The sequence below is a fragment of the Mytilus trossulus genome, unplaced genomic scaffold, assembly GCF_036588685.1.
Source record: "Mytilus trossulus isolate FHL-02 unplaced genomic scaffold, PNRI_Mtr1.1.1.hap1 h1tg000103l__unscaffolded, whole genome shotgun sequence".
In the NCBI taxonomy this organism is placed as follows: Eukaryota; Metazoa; Mollusca; class Bivalvia; order Mytilida; family Mytilidae; genus Mytilus; species Mytilus trossulus.
This window is the reverse complement of record NW_026963296.1, coordinates 2,421,116-2,442,634: the sequence shown is the minus strand read 5'-3', so window position 1 is coordinate 2,442,634 and position 21,519 is coordinate 2,421,116. Positions and strand designations below refer to the sequence as shown.

General features: G+C 31.7%; 1 protein-coding gene across 1 annotated transcript; it reads left to right on the top strand.

Moving 5' to 3' along the window:
• The first annotated feature begins 2,138 nt into the window (after positions 1–2,138).
• LOC134699983 (tetratricopeptide repeat protein 39C-like) lies at positions 2,139–19,965 on the top strand. The gene is made up of 14 exons (XM_063561386.1): positions 2,139–2,396; positions 4,651–4,699; positions 5,344–5,481; positions 6,251–6,806; positions 9,034–9,131; positions 10,101–10,194; positions 12,104–12,158; positions 13,003–13,055; positions 14,582–14,691; positions 15,676–15,799; positions 16,839–16,936; positions 17,766–17,870; positions 19,151–19,189; positions 19,671–19,965. Exons 1-14 carry the CDS (start codon positions 2,239–2,241, stop codon positions 19,752–19,754), a joined length of 1,761 nt encoding a protein of 586 aa, XP_063417456.1. The 5' UTR covers positions 2,139–2,238; the 3' UTR covers positions 19,755–19,965.
• Positions 19,966–21,519: the final 1,554 nt, after the last annotated feature.

Here is a 21,519-nt window from a genome sequence, read left to right as displayed (position 1 = left end):
TGGGATAGAAGACGAAGAAATCTTTCACGTAAAAAAGTCCTTTGCTCTTGTTTTGTAACTGTTGAATTGTTCATTGTTGTTTAAGTTCTGAAATAAAAGAAGAAATTATTGTACCATGTGTACATTGTACAATGTACATGAAATCAAAATCAAAGTCACTAACAATGTATTACTATCATGACTATTGGGTGACCAGGGGTCTAAGCATGTAATAATTTGAGGCCAGAATAAAATGTTTTTTATTTGTTTCTTTTTAAATCAACATTGTTGTTTCAATTTGTTTTTATTTTAGACAAAAATCTATGGAAGAGAATGAATGACTATATATTTATACAGGAACATATTGATATTTGAATACAAAAAACCTTGTTGATGATGAAAACAAAAAGAAAATGCCTGTTGAAATTTTTCAAACTAATTCAACTTGCTTAAACTGCATTAATATATATTAAACCAGGTCTTAAACTTCAAATGAAAATAATAGTATTGCTTCCCCATAAATCATGTGTAATTTAAAGACGATTGTTTGTCGTTTGGAATCTTTTGATTACATGCATGTGTGCCAGTTGCAATTCACACCTTGTATTGATATTAGGTGATAATTGGATCATTAGTCTAAATACACATTTCACTTTAATCTTTCAATTGGATTATCACTATATATTGTTACATGAACTATCGTATTATAAGTATCTTCCATTAATAAAAATTACAAAGAAGATGGGGTGGGATCCCAATGAGACAGATCTCAACAAGAGACCAAATGACATCGAATATGAAAAGTTAACAACCATATTTATTGTCTATGTTTATTATTTTCGTTTAAAAAAAAATATTAGCGGAATTTTAGTTTAGGCTCATTCAGATTTTGAATTTTCCGTTCAGGTCAGAGTTTTGACACCCAAATGATATTTTTCACATATTTTTTTTATATTATCATTATATTGAACTTTTTGTTTCACAAACTCAAAAGTTGAAAGATATCCACTGAATATTAAAAAGGTTATAATTGAAGTTAGAATTAGTCCGACCATAGATTTTCAGGTCCCTTCATGCATCAGGTCTTTTCATTTCTTCATTCAGGTCCAACTTTTTGCTTAAAAAATTTGTTTTTAATTTAAAACATTTAAATTTCAATGAAATATGATTGGATATTTACAATTAATAAAATTCCAACTTAAACAAATTCCATATAATAATAAAAAAGTTATTGCAATTTGATTGAATAATTTAAGTCGTATAATTTCAGGTCTTGAGTGTAACCAAGTTTCCCGACAATAACTTTTAACATGTTTAAATGTATGGATCTATTTGCAGTTATAAAAAAAGTTTGGGTTAGACCGGTTAGTGGTTATCAAAAAAAAAAAATTGAGATGTAACGTTCATATTTACTTTGTCAAAATTAATTTTTTTCACAGGGTTTGTGCAGCGATTGGCCTCTGCAGTCGTACAAGGCTGCGCCCAGCGTAGTCGAAGTAAGGTGTCAAAGAAACAAATTATACTAGCCTTTCAAGACGTCATAATTATTTGGACTATGCCCAGCGAAACATTTTATTTATTTTTGGGGCCGAATCGAAATGGGGACGGAACGACCACAACCCTTGTAGGATTGGTGATGCTCTTAAAAATCGATGGCAATATACGTATTATCTTCGCAACAGATTCATCAATTATTTAGTTAATGCAATAATGGGGAACTATGTCTTATTTTTTTTAAAGAACTTTAGCTGTTTCGACCAACGTCAACAAATCTCGACGTCAAGTAATTCTTACACAATTTTGTTATACCCTTTGTTTTTAAACGCGTTGTTGGTAAAGTTGTGGTTGCAGCAAATCCGTATAAATTTTCTTTTACGATTGTGCTTCGTATTTTTTGGAAGAATGATATAAATTTGTCAACATGTGCCGTCACTTTTTGTTTACCGGTGGAATCATTTAACTTCCGAGGAACGGAAGGGCCTATTGGTTTTCGATTATTTAATTTTAATATTAAGGTACTTGATACAGTATTTTAAGAACTAAAAAATATATGTCGAAGATTTCAAATCAAAACAATATCATTACTATCAGCCGACTCACGTTGATATGGATTCGAAATTTTAACTGATTATTTCTGAAATTATTTCTTCTAAAATCCCTTTCGGTTCTCCATCAAACCGGAAGTAGTAAATTATGGACATCGTTACAGAACATGACCCTGAAAAATAAACTTCCCAGCTGATTATACAAATTTTCAAAATGGCAGGAAGATCTGAAATGTCAGATATGACAGATATGGGTAGTTCGGAATCAGAAAGTGTTCTTGGCCAAGATGACTCTGAACTTGCGTTGTCAGGAATAAGGATGTTACTTAACAATGGTTTTGAAGAGGCACAAGCACTTTTTGACAAATACAAGTACGCCCCCTTATTGTTTTCATTAGAAACGTACACACCAATAATGTTCTGTCGTTAAGATTTCTCACTTGCCCGAAAAGACGAATTTTGTTTTGTTACTTACAGTTACAACATTTTTTATACTTGCTAAGTACTCCATTTCTTTGTATTGCAATCTATCTTTTTGGTATCCTCATTCATTTGTCATTGCATTAAACACTTAGTTGCAGGATCTTAAAGGTGTGATAAAAAAATGATAGTTGTCCCAGATTAAAAGATATAACTGCATATCATGCTACATGCTTATTTGTATTTACACTGCAGGTCCCGAACTTTTCCTTGTTAAGGGGGGGGGGGGGGACCCGCTCCAGTCATGCTTCAGTAATTCCGTATATGATCAACCCACAATTTTTTTCCATGAAAAGGGGAGGGAGGGGGGGGGGGGGGGCTGGGGCTGGGCCCCTCTGGATCCGCCTATGCACCGATTCTGGGGCTACTACTTTGAATGCTGTGAATAGTAGTCTCAGATTAACATGGGTAGCCATTATGTTGTCGATATTTTCCACCAAGGTTTAGAAAAGAGAATAATGTTCAAAAAATAAATGTAAAGAATTCATAGAGAAAAATTACATAAAATATATTTTGAACACATAATTAAATGACCGAAAGGACATGTCAGATATTTTCAAGACTTGCTCCAGTCATTCTTCAGTAATTCCCTATATGATCAAGCCACAATTTTTTTCCAGGAAAGGCGAGGGGGGGGGGGGCTTGGCCCCTCTGGATCGTCCTTTGCACTGCAGTGTTCTCCCCAGGATTTTGGGATAGCACCAGGGTAACGCGTGACGAAATGAATTTTATAGTATTTTGTGTCACATGGCGTCGCTTATTTTTTTCTTGTTACTTTTTGTCATTACCTGTTTGCCTTTGTTTTGTTTACTGTGGTACTGTGTTGTAGGACTTTGGGTCAGAAAATTATTGGTAGAAAAAGTAAATCATACTTTAATATTTTTGAAGAATAAACAAAAGAAAGCACAATTTGTCTTTAAGCTAAGTCACTTCTTATATTTTGATCAAGCCATTTTGTCCCAATAACCTTCAGTAAATTATATACTATTTTCCATAGTTTTACACCTGATTCTTTTACAAACATCAAATTATTTTTATAGTTAATATTTTGTATTAGACTTCAAAAAAGTAAGAGAAGTGTATTTACAAGGATGATCCCTATTTATAGTCCTGCATGTAAATGTATTTCAGGTGTGGCAGTAGGCTTGTTACCTTTCACAGCCAACATATTTTAAAACACTACCTATTTATTGTAATATGTCTGTGCATCAATAATGGTATGATTCTCAAAAATAATTTGCAAAACATTTTTGTTGGTATGTTCTAAGAAAGTTTTTATCCTTAATGTAACATTTTAATATAATTTTGCATTCAATTTGTACTTTATTTTTATTTTCAATGACAAATTTTATGTGAGGAGCATTTATTTGTAATTAGCAAAATCAGGGGAAGTAACTCCACTATAAATTCCTAAAAGGCAAATTATTTTGACTTGAGACTGGCGTAAAAGGGTTCATTAACAAATGTCTGCTTGTCCCTCACAAGTCTGTTAGAAAATTATGCAAAAATCATAAAATTATGACCTCTTAATTAATTAAAACACAAAAGAATCATGTACATTGATTAAATCCAATCATCAATGTTAACCTCAACAGGTAAATCGATCACGTGGTGTAAACAATCTACTTGTCAATACTGGATTAAACTGGTTAGAACTGGTCAATTTTCATGGAAAGTTGAAGTCATCTGAAACTTTACCGATTTTAATACGATTTTTTTTTTACCGAAAACTGTAGCACCACGGAGGAAAATTATACATCGCGGCAAGAACGATACCACCGCGGTAGAAAATTATACATCGTGGGCCCGTGGTCCTTTAAGGGCCTGGGGAGAACACTGCACTGAGTGGGGGGCTACTACTTTGAATGCTGTGAATAGTTGTCTCAGATTAACATGGGTAGCCATTATGTTGTCAATATTTTACACCAAGCTTCAGAAAAGAGAATAATGTTCAAAAAATAAATATAAAGAATTCATAGAGAAAAATTACATAAAATATTTTTGAACACATAATGAAATGACCTAAAGGACATGTCAGACATATTTCAAGACTTGGTATTACATATTACTGTTGCATACATTGTATATCATTTATATATACTAATAATTAAAATAGACTATTAAAGTATTTCAATATATTTTTCAGAAATGATAGTTCTTTGATGCATGCTGGCAACAGCTTTGTATATTTTATGGTTAGTACTCAGAAAGGAAAATAACATACATGTGATGGACTGTGAAACTTAGATCAGGAGATTTGGAAATTTTGGTCAGGAGATTAGGACTCGGATAAGAATGCTTTAGATATAGATTTTGTTGAAAATGTATCTGTTTGATGTAGAAATTGTCTTTTAAAGTGTTTTTTTTTTCTCTTCAAATTTCCATCAAAATGTTGTATGTTTATGGTACCCTTGTTGCTTTTCTATTCGAATGATATCACATTATTAAAAATATTATTTAATAAGTGTGATTCTTGAAAATCTGACAGTTGATTATTTTAATGACTGATTGAAAGAAAGTGTACATTTTTATCGTCATGCTTCAAAATTTACATTTAACATTATTCAGTTATTTGGCAAGATTACTTATTGTTATTCATCATGAAGGTACCCTCATTACGACTCGAACAAATTGTGATTAAAATGTTAAGCCAATTTTAACAGAGTTATCTCCCTGAAGTTTTATGTACTGCATTAGATGTATGGAAGCCTGGAAGGAAAGAGCTAAGTAAATGAATATAAATATAGAGAAATCTGATTGTCTCAGGAGTTCACTACATGTATTTGTATTGGATGTTGTTTAAAAAGTTATTTATTGAATATATGCTCTAATCTTTCAGACAGCATTGATTTCATTTGAAGATGAGAAGATGGCAGAAGCCTTGAAAAAATTAGAAGAAACAGAAAAATTATGTGACACTGATTCTGGTATCTTCAAATCACTGAAAAAGAAATTAAAATCAAAAAAGAAAAAGGAGGTTTGTTAAACATTTCATGTCTGTGTCCTCATGCACTTCTTATAGAATCCTGGTAAACATGGAATTTTGTTTCTAGAAATAATAGCATTACATCCGTCATGTCCATATATATAACACAATTCATAAGAAAATCAGATCCGATTTCTTATATGGAGAAAAAAAAAATTCAGCAAAATTTCAATCTTTCTATATGATGTTGGCATTATATTACCGGTACATATAAAGGAAGCCTCTTCCTCCTTGGATTTTGAAAAAGCAGATCATTATCTGTATAGATCTTTAATGAAATGTGCAAATTTCAAGAGTACTATGTATCAATGTGATGTAGGCATTATCTAAAAAGGAAGCTTCACTGTAGATGTGCTAGACTAGTCTCCCTTTGTTTATAAATATGTATACATTTGTATAAGGTACATATTAAAAACAGATATAAACTTTTAGAAGTAATCTAAAAACACACATATTTCTTGAAACAAATTTAAAAAAAAATAAAGAAAGCAATTAAGGTCCTTCTTCTTTGATTTTGATAAAGCAGATCATAATTGATATTTCATGAAATGTACAAATTTCGAGAGAAATATGTAATTCATGTAAGACTTCATTTTTATATAGAATATTATGTATTTTATCTTTTTTACGTCTGTATTTTACAAAATCAGATTATTTTTGTTTCATTCATTTTAAAAAAAAATCATTTGCCATATAAGGCAAGTTTTTTCAAGGACGCTAAACCTTTTTTTATCGGTTCTTTTCTTTACATATTTTACAGGGAGAGACAACCATAAGTATTGAAGATAAAATACAACGACAAGTCATAGTAGCAGATTCCATTTTATATCAGGGGATATTGATATTCACAAATCAGGACATTTCAAGTTATATCAAAGGGGGTTGGTATCTTCGTAAAGCATACAAGATTTACGAAAAACTTCACAAAGATGTAAATCAGCTCATTGCTGCTTCTAAATTAAAACAGAGCAAGTCTCAAAACAGTCTAACTAGTGCCGGGTCAGCAGTCAGCTCAGATGGACCAATCGACAGCAACGATAATGAACTCACTCACGACGTCCTTTCACGTTTATTAGGAGCTGTGAACTTTGGTTACGGAACCTTTCAGTTGTGTATATCAATGGTACCACCTAAGATTTTAAAACTGATAGAATTTCTAGGATTTGAAGGTGATAGAGAGGCTGGACTTGCAGCCTTAGATTTTACCAATCATAGCAAGGATATGAAAGCCCCATTGGCTACACTGGGGTTGCTATGGTACCATACAGTATTACGACCGTTCTTTGCTCTAGATGGTGCTAATGATTACGACGCAGGTAAATTTATCTTATCTTTGTTATACAAAGGATAAATGGCGCTAATTATTATCATGATTATGATGCAGGTAAAGGAGTAGGGGCAATAAGGCCCTCATTTGGCCCAAAATTTACTGCAATTTTAAAAGTTATCATACATATTTTTAAATTACTGAAAACTTGACTAAGGTATAAGGTACTAAGAAAAACAAAACAAATTTGACATCGAACAAGTTATCATGGCAACAATCATGCCCTAATTTGCATATTTTGTTAAATTTCGTGATTTTCCTTGTTTTTTCATCAAATTTTAAGTATATTTAAGATTGAAAAAGTATGTGCGCACCCAAGAAACAACTTTTTATTTGGTGAGATTAGGCCAACAGTTTTAATAAAGCTTCTGTTAAAGTATTTTGTTGTTTCTCGGCTGCGCAGGATGTTTCCTCGACGGAAATAAAGATAGAAAACTGCATAAATTCTGTATTTTTCATCGTTTTTGTGAAAACAGTACATATTATAACGTAATTGTGACGTCATCAGATAAAAATCTTTCTGTTTTTCATTTATATTTCTTGACCCTATGCATTTCTAAACATTATATGCCAATTTGAAATGGTTATCAAACATTTTATTTTCTTGGGCCAAAACTAGGCCTTATTGCCCCTACTCCTTTATCCTACCTTTGTTATACATGCACTACATAGTTTTGATGGTGTTAATGATTAGGCACAAAAATATAATACACACGTTTCCCCTTACCATACCATAACTAATTATACCCCACGCAACGAGTTGCGGAGGGTATAATGTTTTTGACCTGTCCGTCCGTCCGTCCGTCCATCAGTCTGTCCATCCGTCAGTCCGTCCGTCAGTCCTGTTTCTTGTCATCGCAACTCCTCTTAAACCACACAACAGAAATTCATAAAACCTTTTCAGATAATAAGGACATACTATGTAGTTGTGCATATAGACGAGAAAATGCGATTCAATTTTTTTTCTAGGAGTTACGCCCCTTTGAACTTATTTACTTTAATGTACTACTGCAACAGTTTGTCATCGCAACTTCTCTCAAACCACACAACAGAATTTCACGAAACCTTTTCAGATAATGAGGACATACTATGTAGTTGTGCATATCGACAGGAAATTGCGATTCAATTTTATTTAGGAGTTACGCCCCTTTGAACTTATTTACTTGAATGTACTACTGCAACAGTTTGTCATCGCAACTCCTCTCAAACCACACAACAGAATTTCACGAAACCTTTTAAGGTAATGAGGACATACTATGTAGTTGTGCATATCAACGGGAAATTGTGATTTAATTTTTTTTCTAGGAGTTACGCCCCTTTGAACTTATTTACTTTAATGTACTACTGCAACAGTTTGTCATCGCAACTCCTCTCATACCACACAACAGAATTTTACGAAACCTTTTCAGATAATGAGGACATACTATGTAGTTGTGCATATCGACAGGAAATTGCGATTCAATTTTTTTTCTAGGAGTTATGCCCCTTTGAACTTATTTACTTTAATGTACTACTGCAACAGTTTTTCATCGCAACTCCTCTCAAACCACACAACAGAATTTCACAAAACCTTTTAAGATAATGAGGACATACTATGTAGTTGTGCATATCGATGGGAAATTGTGATTCAATTTTTTTTTCTAGGAGTTACGCCCCTTTGAACTTATTTGCTTATCTCAACTCCTGAAACCACACAACAGAATTTCATAAAATTTTGTAGATAATAAGGACATACCATTTAGATGTGCATATTGGCAGGAAATTCATTTTTCTTATACAATTTGTTTTTTTTACACTTATTTAATTTCTCCAATGACAATATGGGGACGTGGGGTATGTGAGCGTGCTCACTAAGGTTCTTTAATTTGTAATGCCTTAAGGGGAATCATGGATACCAAAGGGTCATTCAAACTCCTAAGTGGGAAAAAAAACAACAACCAAAAAACTGATGATTGTCATGGGAAAACTTTAAATTTAAGTATCCATGAAAATATGAAAAAAAATTCACCCAATGCATGTGGAAAAGAAACCAAAAGACAAACAGAAGTACACAAAATACAACATAGAAATCTAAAGACAGCAACACATACCTAACCACAAACCATGTGCTCTTGAAGGATAGGCAGTTTGTTAATATGAATATTATATTTATGATAAATAGTATTGGTCTAATTATATTTTCCTAAAATGTTGACTATATTTTTTCCATTTTTCAGGTACTCATGATGCAGAAGTTATCATTGCAGAGAAAGAATCAGAATTTGAAAATTCAGCATTATTTTTATTTTTCCGCGGTAGAATACAACGACTAAGGGTAAATATATATATGAAATTTGAATTTTGGTGTTTTTTAAGCACCACAATTAGACTATTTCATGGCGGCCATTATTTTTTGGTGGAGGAAGTTGGAGTGCTTGGAGAAAAACGCTGACCCTGGATAGGAAAACTGACAATTCAAGTCAATTAAGATTGGAATCGAGTGCACCGCAAGAGTGGCATTCGAACTGACAACCTCAGTGTTGACTGGCTAGTGATTACAGTAGTAAATACTTACTCCACTGAGGCTCCTTAAAAGAAGAATTCTGTAAATTTGTATTGTATTTTTGAGAAGAACAATGTGAATAAATAGTCACAAATACAATGTATGTCAAACTCAAATCTGGTATCAAACAAACATGACAAAGAATAGAAAAGAGTAAATATGAATTACAACCAAATTGGCTTAAATGGGTTAAAGGCAAACACAGGTCTTGGAAAATAAAAGAAATAGGTAGCTGATAACTCTGATCGTGTTTCACATATATCATAAATTACTTGCTTTTGTTCACATTTTTCTATTTTCTAAACCATATACTTGTCAATGTAGTTTTTTTATGTTGTATTTAGAACTGTAAATGTACATTGTAGATAATGTCTTTTCCCATAGGAACTCCCTATACAGCTAACACTATGCCACTTTTACTTTGAAATTTCATAAGGAATTATGTCCTAGAAAAGAAAGTTTTTCAAAAAAATTATATGCTCCAAACTTATATAGATATATAAGAGTTTAAACTTGAGCTAAAATTCTGTACTATTCCTCCCTTCACTGTGGGTCCTCCTCAGAATTCAATATTGCCGCTATCTATATGATTTGTACTGAAATATATATGAAATTATATATCTACTCAAAAAACGGCATGATTTGTCCAACTGCTGTATTAACAAAGTGCAACTTTAAGGGGAAATTATTTAATCTTTTTTGAGGTATGAATTTCTTCTTTTTTTTTTTTTTGGTTTGTAGAAAAAGACCGATGAGTCATTAGAATTATACAGAAGAGCTTTGGAGGCAGCAAAAGGCCAGAAAGAACTGGAACTTATGAATTTGTATGAAATAGGTAAACTAGTTAGTTTCTTCAAATCTTTGAAAAGGAAGACAAAAAATCATTAGAGAAACAGATTACACCACTATAACTAGTGTATTTTTATATTTCTCAACTCTCAATAATTAAATTTTAAGCCTCATGCTTTAAATACTAAAATTTAACGGTCTCCAATGGTGAAATATAGTAACACACTCGTTGTAGTTGTGGAATACAGGATTGTCACAAACATGACCAAGGCAAAAGTTTTTACAAGGGGTATCAATCTGCTCTTTAACCCTCTCATTATGTCTTTAAATATATTATACTGAATGTTCTATCCTTCTTGTCTTTCAAATTTGAAATTGAAAGGACATACTTTGACATTATGTACATAATCATTATAATGTTATTGGAAAAACAAAGAAAGACGTAATAAAATAATTTTGGCAATCTATAATAAAATTCAGAGGCCAAAATGTAGAAATAGAGCATTGTCTTGAAAATTGTAGATTATAATTTATTTGATTGTTGTTTATGTTCCGGACCATATGAGTATTTGGACCATACGCGTATGGTCATGACCATATGCGTATACTCATATGGTCCGACCATACGCGTATGGTCCGACCGTACGCGTATGGTCGGACCATATGAGTATAATACTCGTTTGGTTATTAACGGGCCGGACCATATGAGTATTTGGACCATATAGGTATATATATTTTTTTCAAATTACATTATAAACGTTTCAATAATACAAAAACTTTATCTAAAAAAAACAGTGATGGTTTAAAACATGACAATTTTTGTAATTTTATAATAAAAAAAAATACGTAAAATTTAATATTGATGCCATAGTTAGTTTTCATCGCTAGTTACATTCCTGCATTTAGGTTTGGATGACATTCACTTCCACACGGTATCATAGCTTTTTTGCATTTGCAAGAAATTTGTGCACGATCTTTTTCATTTACACATTTTGTTTGCGAGTGAAAAACAAGCCTTTTTTGCAGCTGCGTTCAGTGATACCGAGGTCTTTGGCAATTTTGATGTCTACGGTGTTTTTAAGAAGCTCTAGATCTCAAATATCGTAAAATGACTGCAATACATCATCTTCACAACACAACTTAAATAAATTAATAGTATGCTACTTTCCAGTGACTTCTTATGTAACAGTTCATTAAGAAATTTTTGGAATTTAATTTTTAAGTCGACATATTGCCATTACTCGTAATAACAAATCGGTAATGACCATCGGTATAAAATGTGTTTACTTTAAATTTGACAATTAAGTAAAATTAAGTAACTATGTGAAACTTTTTATTATTATTTAGCTTTATCTTTTTATTATAATATATTGATAAAATTACCTTTATGATAGCGTATTTTGAATGAACGGTCATACCATATGAAGAGTTTAGAAGTATGAAAAGTAAACTGTAACAGAGTGTTAATTACCCCGACCATACGCGTATGGTCCGACCATACGCGTATGGTCGGACCATATGAGTATATACCCATATGGTCATGACCATACGCGTATGGTCCAAATACTCATATGGTCCGGAACATTTATATGATAAATTTTTATTTGTACAAGAGGTAGTAATTCTAAAAAAAATTAACTAAGCTGAGCCAGGGGACTGAGTAAATTATCTCCCTTGTATTAGCCAATCACAATCTGGCATTTTAACATGAAGTGCAGGTATAATGAAATGTTATATTAGGTGTTCTGTTTGAAAACAAGATAGAAATACTTGAAATATCTTCTGCTTCACTTGTTTTTAAGCCATGTTTTATATTTTAAGAATACAACTATTCTATATACATATGATGTACACAATTATAAATGCATGCTATTATTTCTGTATTTACAGTATTTTATAAAGAAGCGTATGATTTAAGTTTTTTAAATTCCTTTTATATTTTCATATTTGAACAGGTTGGTGTAACATTATGAAGTTAAACTGGAGAGAGTCTCTTGGAGCTTTCACAAGGTACATATATATACTGCAGTGGTTTATTTTATTTCTAAGTACTGTAAACAGACATATATTTTTTAGAGGTATTAATATATCTGTATATACCTTTCTCTAATTTTGTGCTATTTTCACATTTCCTGGCCGGTGTGAGAAAAATATTTCTCCTCACTAGTGAAAAATCTGTTCTCAGCAAATGATTGGTTGAAATTTAATTGTGACATTGAATTTTCTTGTTTTCTTCTGAATTTCCTTATTATGACGTCAGGAAAAAGGGTGACTATGCCTGGTAACGTCATATCAAAAGTATACAACTTTCCTCAAATCTTTGAAAAGTAAGGATAACAATCATTAGAGAAACTTTCCACCACTGTAACTCGTGTATTACGATATTTCTCCACTCTCAACAGTTAAATTTTAATTACTTAAATTTAACTGTCTCGAGTGGAGAAATATCGTAATACACTTGTTGCAGTTGACAGTTGTGGAATCTATATGTAATCAACAGGGTTTAGTGTGTTTAAAATGTACTTGTATAATTCATAATAAAGTATTGTTTAAATCAACTCATTTTCAATAAAAAAAAAAAAAATCCGAAATCATAAGAACCTCAAGTAATGTGCACTTGGTACTGTTCTTTTTTTTTAATTGTGTATGTTGAGTTTGTATGTTCCATATCTGATCGCTCTTATCCGTTATCAATGTATGGATGTAACTATATTATTATCTACCTCTTTTTGTAGTACAACCAAATAAACAGGATTTTTCAACCTTACTTTCAGTCCCTTAGATAAATTCAGGTATATTACACTTGTCTGCCTATTGACCAGGATATTATAGACAAGTATGTATTTCTTTGTAGGTTAAAGGATGAGACTAAATGGTCCAAGTGTTATTATACATATCTAATGGGAGGTACGTACAGCTCTGGAGTAAAATAGAATAAAAAACTAAAAACTTTCAACAGATCTTGTTATATCGGTAATGCATATATTTTCCCTTTGATTTAACTGCCTAATATTTTGGTGTATCAACATACTAGCTGTATCACTGAAAATATTAGGCAATACATTGTGTGACGTCATAATTACCGATAAACAGAACAATAGGTGGTTTCGTTTTTGATACTGACTATATCATGTGGAATATCTAACAGGCTCGTCTAGATATTCAACATGATATAGACAGTAGCAAAAATTAAACTACCTATTATTCTATATATATTGCAATTTTGAATTAGTGTCACTTGACCTGATAATTTATTCACTTGAAATATTGATGTCATACCTCAATCACTTCTTTTGTCTGTAAGACATTTTCTCTTGACATAAATTTTTTTTGAAGTGAATATTTGTTATGTCCAGTAATGGAAGACAAAAAGCAGAAAAAAAGGTGTATTGTATTATTTTTTTTAATTGTCCACCTTAACTTTGAAAACAACATCCTATTAGTGTTTTTGCTAATTGTCATCTTTGCTAGCCAAGGGTTACGAAACACTTCCCTCTTCTCCACCCTTGACGAATTGAGATAGAATTTTGGAGACAAGGTAATGATTTTCATTGGTTGCAGTCGTAACTGGCTGTATCTAATCAAATAGCACATACACATAGTTACCTGTAAGTGTAGAAAATGTAGGTAAACAAGTCACCTCAAAACATACGACGATAATGTATGTTACTTGCATTAATGTTGAAATGTCAACATATATTTTCGTTTCCTGCTTCACCAAGTTTGTTGCCACTGTGTTTTTACCTTCACACTGAAGAAAGTTCAAGTGCTATCATTGATCAGAAATATTAGTATGTGGAATGGGTGTGACTTTAATCAACTGATAGATGGCACAACATTGTTATCAGCCCATATTACATCTTCTTATTTATAATCGGTGAAACCACAAAATCAAATATCTACAAAAAAATACAATATTTCAGCAACCCAACAAATGGTATCCAACAATACAATTGAATCAGGCCTTGAAGGCATAAAACTGCTCAGTGCTCAAAGCACAAAAATCATGCTCGAAACATGAAGTCCAGCAATTTGATTGGTTGATTTTCGAGTCTGAGTACAAAAATCATGCTCGAAAGTTTTATGACCTTGAGGCCTTATATGATCTTTTTAATTTTAATTCCGAATTAGAGTTATGACTCCAATTTTGCGGTCCACTGAACATGAACATTTGCGGGTGGGGCATCCATGTACTAGGGACACATTCTTGTTAACATACATACAAAACCCATTGGTGCATATAGTGGTCTTTGTCTGTTTAGTACTCTATGGTCGGTTTGTTGTCTCTTTGACATATTCCCAATTCCATTCTCAATTTATTTGTATTTGCATTACTTTTCTCCTCATAAATATTTTAAAATTGGTATAGAAATACATGTAATGAGTTCCCAGTACATAAGGTAAGACATGACTATATATGTTTATTTTTCCAGTATCTCTTGGTGCTATGGGAGATGTCAAAGGTGCTAAGGACACACTAAAAGATGTACCAGGACTGCTGAAAAAGAAAAATAACCAGATTGAGGCTTTTGTTTCTAGGAGGGTAAGTTATAAAAAGAAAGTGTGTTTTAGGATAGGGCTATTCCCAAATTAAAAGTATGGGGAGTTGGAAGGCACTTTTTCCCATGGTCTCCAACAGTACAATTGAAAAAAATATGTGTTTTTGTGTGAATATATTAAAATTATATTTATATTAGGTGTCTTTCAATATCCCATCAATTATAAATTATGGTAAAGCCCATCGACAAATTAGCATATTGATTGTTTGTCGGATAATGAGGAGATAACATGCCTCTAAGAAAAAAGAATATATTGTGAAAGATACAAAAATAATTGAGCTTTTGTGGGAGTGTTTGTATATACTGTGGATACATTTATATTCCTGGACTGAGGAAAGATTGTATTTTTGTGGTTTTGCCACAGTTTAAGTGCCTTTAACATGTTGAATACTTACACTACATTGTACCCTTTATTTGTGGTTCACCAATCACTCAAAAATCATGAAAATGGGTTCTCCACTAATAATGCTGAATTCACAGTTTATATTACAATTAAATCTGGAATAACTCTTAGACAAATTAGCAAGTTGATTGCGTCTCAGAAGATTTTATTGAGACAAAAGAATGATATTAAAAAGGAAATGGGGAATGTGTAAAAGCAACAACAACCCGACCAAAGAGCAGACATCAGCCGAAGGTCACCAATGGGTCTTCAATGTAGCGAGAGAAACTCCCCCACCGGGAGGCGTCCTTCAGCTGGCCCCTTAAATAATTTGTAAACTAGTTCAGTGATAATGGATGTCATACTAAACTCCGTAAACTGTATAAGATAGAAAATGAACATAAGCTTTTTTGCAACAACTTATTTCAAGTTAAAAGACTTTTCTTCAACAGATGTTTTATTTGCATTGCCTAATTTATTATACTATCTATGTTATCTTCATTTACACCTATTTGAGATACTTGATAAAGAATCAGGTATAACTGAATGTTAGAAAATTAAATTTGAATATTATTTTATTTCCTAGGCAGAAAAGATGAAGAAGAACCCTCCTACCCAGGAGATCTGTCGTCTGCTGAGTTTAGAACTTATATTCCTTTGGCATGCTCTTCCTACATGTACAGAGGACGAACTTAAACCATTTTTAGATGGTGTGTAAATGTAAAATTAAAAGAATATTCATTATTCCAATCAAGCGCCCTTGATGGCCAGCATGACATGTACACTTAAAACAATACATCATAATTTGTGATAGAAAAACATTTTTATATATATTTTGTATTTGAAATGAAACATTAAAAATATTCAGACATGTTATTATCTCCCTTCTATAAAAATCGCATACATTTAATTCCAGGAAGGACCAGAAACATAAAATCATTACAATTAATATGATAATTAAAAGAAATTACAGGTCTTGTAATTGTTGTCCCTCTTATCCATTCTTTTCCTGCATATAAAAGGTGTTAACTCTATATAGATAATATTGACGTATGAAAATGGCTAAAATAAAGTACCACGAAATTTTATGAGTTATTTCACTTTACTTCAAATGCTTTTAAAAACTGATGCAGGGCTCTTACCTTAACTTGTGTTCCTTCATTTGTTTGTTTACTGTAAATTCATAAATAATTGTGATGTTTTTTTTCTAAAGAAAAAATGTGACAGGGTTATAATTGCAATAATTTAAACTCGTATTTTGAAATTTTTTATGAGAATTAAACAGGATTTTTCTCAACATCACAAAAATTAAAATCACATTTAAATCTAAAATCACATTTAAATCTAAGATCACACAATCGCAATGATAAATGCATGAATGATTTCTGAATTTAAAGTATTGAATTGGACTCCAGAAAACAATCAGGGCAACGGTGCCTGAGTAGTTGCTACTGTAATCACTATCCAGTCAACACTGAGGTTGTGAGTTCGAACCCCACTTGTGTGGGTGCATTTGACTCCAATCTTAATTGACTAGGATCGTCAGATTTCCTATTGAGGTTGAGTGGTTTTCTCCAGGCACTCTGGCTTCCTCCACCAATAAAAACTGACCGCCACGAAATAGCTTAAATCCAGTGCTAAAAAGCTGCGTTAAAACACAAAAAATTAAAAAAATCAGAAATCTTCAAAAATAACTGTAAATTGTTCCTAAATGAGAAATGAGATATTTATCTTGCTATTATATTTTAGTGTGTGATATGCAGACAGACAAAAATGTATTCCACCTAAAGTGTCTACTAGAGGGCGCTATATATAAAGAATTGGGTCAAGATGAATATGCTTTACAAGTAAGATTTAATCATGAGGAAATATGCTAATGAAGAAGAGAATTTAAGGGTGTTTCCTAAAAAATTTTATCTGTTCTTGAATTTGATTATTAGCAGATGTTAACCCAGTGACTTTTGCCAATTAACTGGAAACACTTAGTTTTTTATTCGTTAATCAAAAGAACCTTCACCAATATGTTCTTGAATTGTCAAGAACATATCATTGTATAAATTTTTCTTTAAATTGTTAGAAATAAATTCAGTCAAATACCAGTGTATTTAAAATGTCAGCATAAATTCTTGTGAAACTTTTTAAATTTGTATCAACTTAAGAAATTTACTGCATACAAAAAAGTGGTTTTATAAAATTGAGAATGGATATAGGGAATGTGTCAAAAAGACAACAACCCAACCAAAGGCAGAAAACATTTTATTTTTATGCCCCATTTATGGGCATTATGTGTTCTGGTCTGTGCGTCCTGCCGTCCGTTTGTCCCACTTCAGGTTAAAGTTTTGGGTCGAGGTAGTTTTTGATGAAGTTGAAGTCCAATCAATTTTAAACTTAGTAAACATGTTTCCTATGATATGATCTTTCTAATTTTAATGCCAAATTAGAGATTTTATTCCATTTTCATGGTCCACTGAACATAGAAAATGATAGTGCAGATGGGGCATCCGTGTACTTGGGACACAATCTTGTTTAATTTTAATTTGACAGCTACCCTTCAACACAAATCAATCAAAACAGATACATAGATCATCAACATTAAATACGATCACAAGCCCTTACTGTCTCTGACATACTTATTGACAATTTTCTATGATTCTAACCTTTGACCCTTTGTTGCAGTGTTTAGACGAATCGCTAGCCAGACACCAAGGTATGAAAGATGACACCCATGTACCAGCCTTTACTTTGTATGAAATAGCTTCCATTAAAATGAAATCTCCCGAGGTAAGACTCTGTATATTAGATAGAATACAGACATGCCCCACCCCTTGTAAAATCAGACAAAACCACCAACCCCTTTTAAAATTTATTTTATTAAAAAATGGAATTTCTTTATAAAAAATGCTAATCAACTTGTGTCATTGATGTTTTTTTAGGTCAATTTATTATTTTGGTCCTATCCAGTCAATGTCTTGATGTTTCAGTAAAAATAAGATGTGTATTTAAATACCATACCATTCAAAATTTTCTTTCATTAAAATTTAACTGAAAATGTACAATCATGAACAATGAAAGATAACTCCAACTATTTTTTTTATTGCCTATATATATAGCTAGTAAAATATAAATCAATGTTTTATTCAAAATATCCCCAAATTGCCAAAAGAAATCAATCATTACCCTTCAGTGATTAAAGTGGTATTAATAACTTTTGCGATGAAAATGTGAAATTAAATGATAAATAAATTTGCTATATATTCAGTATCATAATTATATTCATGAGTGAAAACTCCAAATTATTTCCTAGGCTTATCTTAAATTTGTATGCCCCAATTATGGACATTATGTTTTCTAGTCTGTGGGTCTGTTCATTCAGCCGTAATTTCCTCTATTCGTTCGCCTGTCAGTTTATTTTTGTCCATCAGTCATTTGTGTGTCCCGCTTCAGGTTAAAGTTTTTGGACAAGGTAGATTTTGAAGAAGTTTAAGTCCTATTAACTTAAAAAATTATGGGAATGTAGTTTCAATTGGGAATTTCAAACTTAATTGTGAATATAAGCAGGGGGCTGATCCATCCATTTAAAAAAAAGGGGGGGGGGGGGGTTCTCAAGAAAGGATAAAAGGGGGTTCCAACTATTTGTTCCCATTCAAATGCATTGATAGTTCAAAACCCCCCAACCACGTTTTCATGTGGTCCTGAACTTTTTTCCATATGAATGTATGTATTTTGAATCCTGATGATTCAAAATTTCGGTTAAGTCAAACTTAATTTCAGTCCCAAGGTTAACAAAAGCATTCGAAATTCATTATTTATCTCGAACGAACACACATATGTGAAAAATGACCTCCAGGATTTAACTAGATTGAAGAGTTAATCACACACTAGTAGTGACTACACGTGTAATTAAATTTCCGGTCAATGACTGAGTTGTATTATCTTTCCAAAAGAAAGAGTGAGATGAAAGAAAATAAAATGAAAGCATATTTTTCTAAAATATGCATATCTGAGAATAAATAATTTTGTTAACTTTAAATGACCTAAATACATATTCTTCATATTTTCAGACGAAAGGAAAGGCAAAAGATCTTTTACAGAAAATTAAGGTTTGTTACTAAACGATTTTATTGTATCTATGTAAGAAAGTTTTATAACATAACATTTAAAAGCCATAATTTATAAAAGTAAACAATTCAATAAGCATATTTTTAGAATGACAAAAAAATATCAAAATTTAAATTTGAGTTAGTATTGTCAATACAAAATGTATTTAAATTTGATTTAGTATTGATTTTTTTTTTGGTCATTTCATAAATAGACCTTTTGAATTGTTTATTTATTGTTGAAGAAAGTGCTCTTAAATTTTCCCAAATAATAATTTTGTCATTTAAATTTCGGAGACCTTTTGAACTGTCTATTATATTGTTGAAGAGGTTGCTGTATTAAATTTTCCAACATTAAATTTTCCCAAATGATAATTTTGTCATTTAAATTTTGGAGACCTTTTGAACTATCTATTACATTGTGGAAGAGGTTGCTGTATTAAATTTTCCAACATTAAATTTTTGCATTTTATTTATTTTTCAGGATAACTATAAAGACTATGACTTTGAGAATAGACTTACCGTGAGAGTAAATAATGCTCTAAGGCAGTTAAAAGCTAGTGGATAAGTAGGATAGATCTAATAACCAAAGAGGAAGAATTGAGATTATAGAGGATAAGTTGGAGAGATCTAATAACCAAAGGGAGAGAACTGAGATTATAGTAGTAAACTGTCTCTTATGTTGTTGATAGTCAGTTCTACACACTGAATCAAAATTGTTATACTGTAATTTATTATTTGCCATATTTTAGTGCTAGGCATTAGTTTCCTGATAGTTATTTTCCTTGTTTTAGTGTTATGCATTGGTTTCCTGAGAGTATCTTTCTTGTTTTAGTGCTAGGCATTGGTTACATGAGAGTTATCTTCCTTGTTTTAGTGCTAGGCATTCGTTTCCTGAGAGTTATTTTCCTTGTTTTAGTGCTAGGCATTGGTCTCCTGAGAGTTATCTTTCTTGTTTTAGTGCTAGGCATTGGTTTCCTGAGAGTTATCTTTCTTGTTTTAGTGCTAGGCATTGGTTTCCTGAGAGTTATCTTTCTTGTTTTAGTGCTAGGCATTGGTTACATGAGAGTTATCTTTCTTAGAAGCAGGTACTTCCTTTATAATCTACATGGAATATGAAGTATTTTTTTTATTTTTGATTTTGATGACATTTTGAATACATGAATAGAATGAAAATTTATGGAAGCCATGGCATAACTTTTGTTCTAAGTCAGAAAATTTAGAAATAGACATCCATAAATTAACCTATCATGATTATGACAGAATTCATTTCATTTGAGCCATCACTTTTGTCAAGATATTGTAGAAACTGAACAATTCTTCACAAACATGCTAAAAATGAACTTTCCGATGTAACATTTTACAATGAAAGAAAAACTAATTTGATTCAAAATGTTTTTCTGATTTTATTATATATTTTTGAAGGACTGGATGTTGGCACAAATTGAATGAACTTGGTAAAAAAGAATGAAAATGGACAAAAATATTAGCAAGAACCAAATAGACTTCGCAGGCTATTCAATTTTTACCTGGGTCCTTAAATTTTAGCTGAGAAAATCAAAAATTCTTCTGTTTATCTTTCACATGTTTGCAGGTTTGGACCCTAGAGGAAAATTGTCAGTCTTTTTACCTGATAAACTATACATTTTTTTTCTGTGGTAATTCATACAATCATGAAAATAGCTTTTTGGCTATTTTTAGACACAAAAGAATAATGTTCATAAACTAATTTTGAGGTGTTCATTGATTAGTTGTTCTAAAATGTATACACAAGGCCATGTTGTTTTATTTGACAATTATGAGATTAAAATTAGATGTCACATGATCAGTGTGTAGTAACTATATTTAGACTGTGGTCACATGATCAGTGTGTAGTAACTATATTTAGACTGTGGTCACATGATCAGTGTGTAGTAACTATATTTAGACTGTGATTTGATTTATTAATGTGATACACAAATGTAGAAATAGGGTTCAAAGGTCAAAGGTCCTGGACCTGTTATATATTATGTAAGCCAATCCAAAATTTAACAGTGCCTAAATTGGATTCACCTTTTTGAAAAAATCTGGTAGCTTGAAAATTTGTTAAGTTTAAAATTTACCTCACATTTAAAAATACAATTCAAATTTGTTATATGTTTTAGTGTTGGGTTTTTTTAAGCCCTTTTTAATACCTCCCAAGTCTCATAACTCATAACATTCCATATTTTGATTTTGTTGTGAACATCATAATTTTGTATAGACCACCAGGAGGAATCGAAACATGATGTGCAAAAAGAGTCATTTCAAATTGAACTTGGTCAATCCAATGAAAACAACAAATTAAAATTAAC

What these genes read in the sequence shown, in the direction of transcription:
- LOC134699983 (XM_063561386.1), top strand. Translation starts at nt 2,239, where the DNA reads ATGGCAGGAAGATCTGAAATGTCAGATATGACAGATATGGGTAGTTCG. An exon ending in TATGAATTTGTATGAAATAG is followed by an intron (nt 10,195 to 12,103) that starts GTAAACTAGTTA and finishes ATATTTGAACAG; the next exon opens with GTTGGTGTAACATTATGAAG. An exon ending in TTAAAATGAAATCTCCCGAG is followed by an intron (nt 17,871 to 19,150) that starts GTAAGACTCTGT and finishes TCATATTTTCAG; the next exon opens with ACGAAAGGAAAGGCAAAAGA.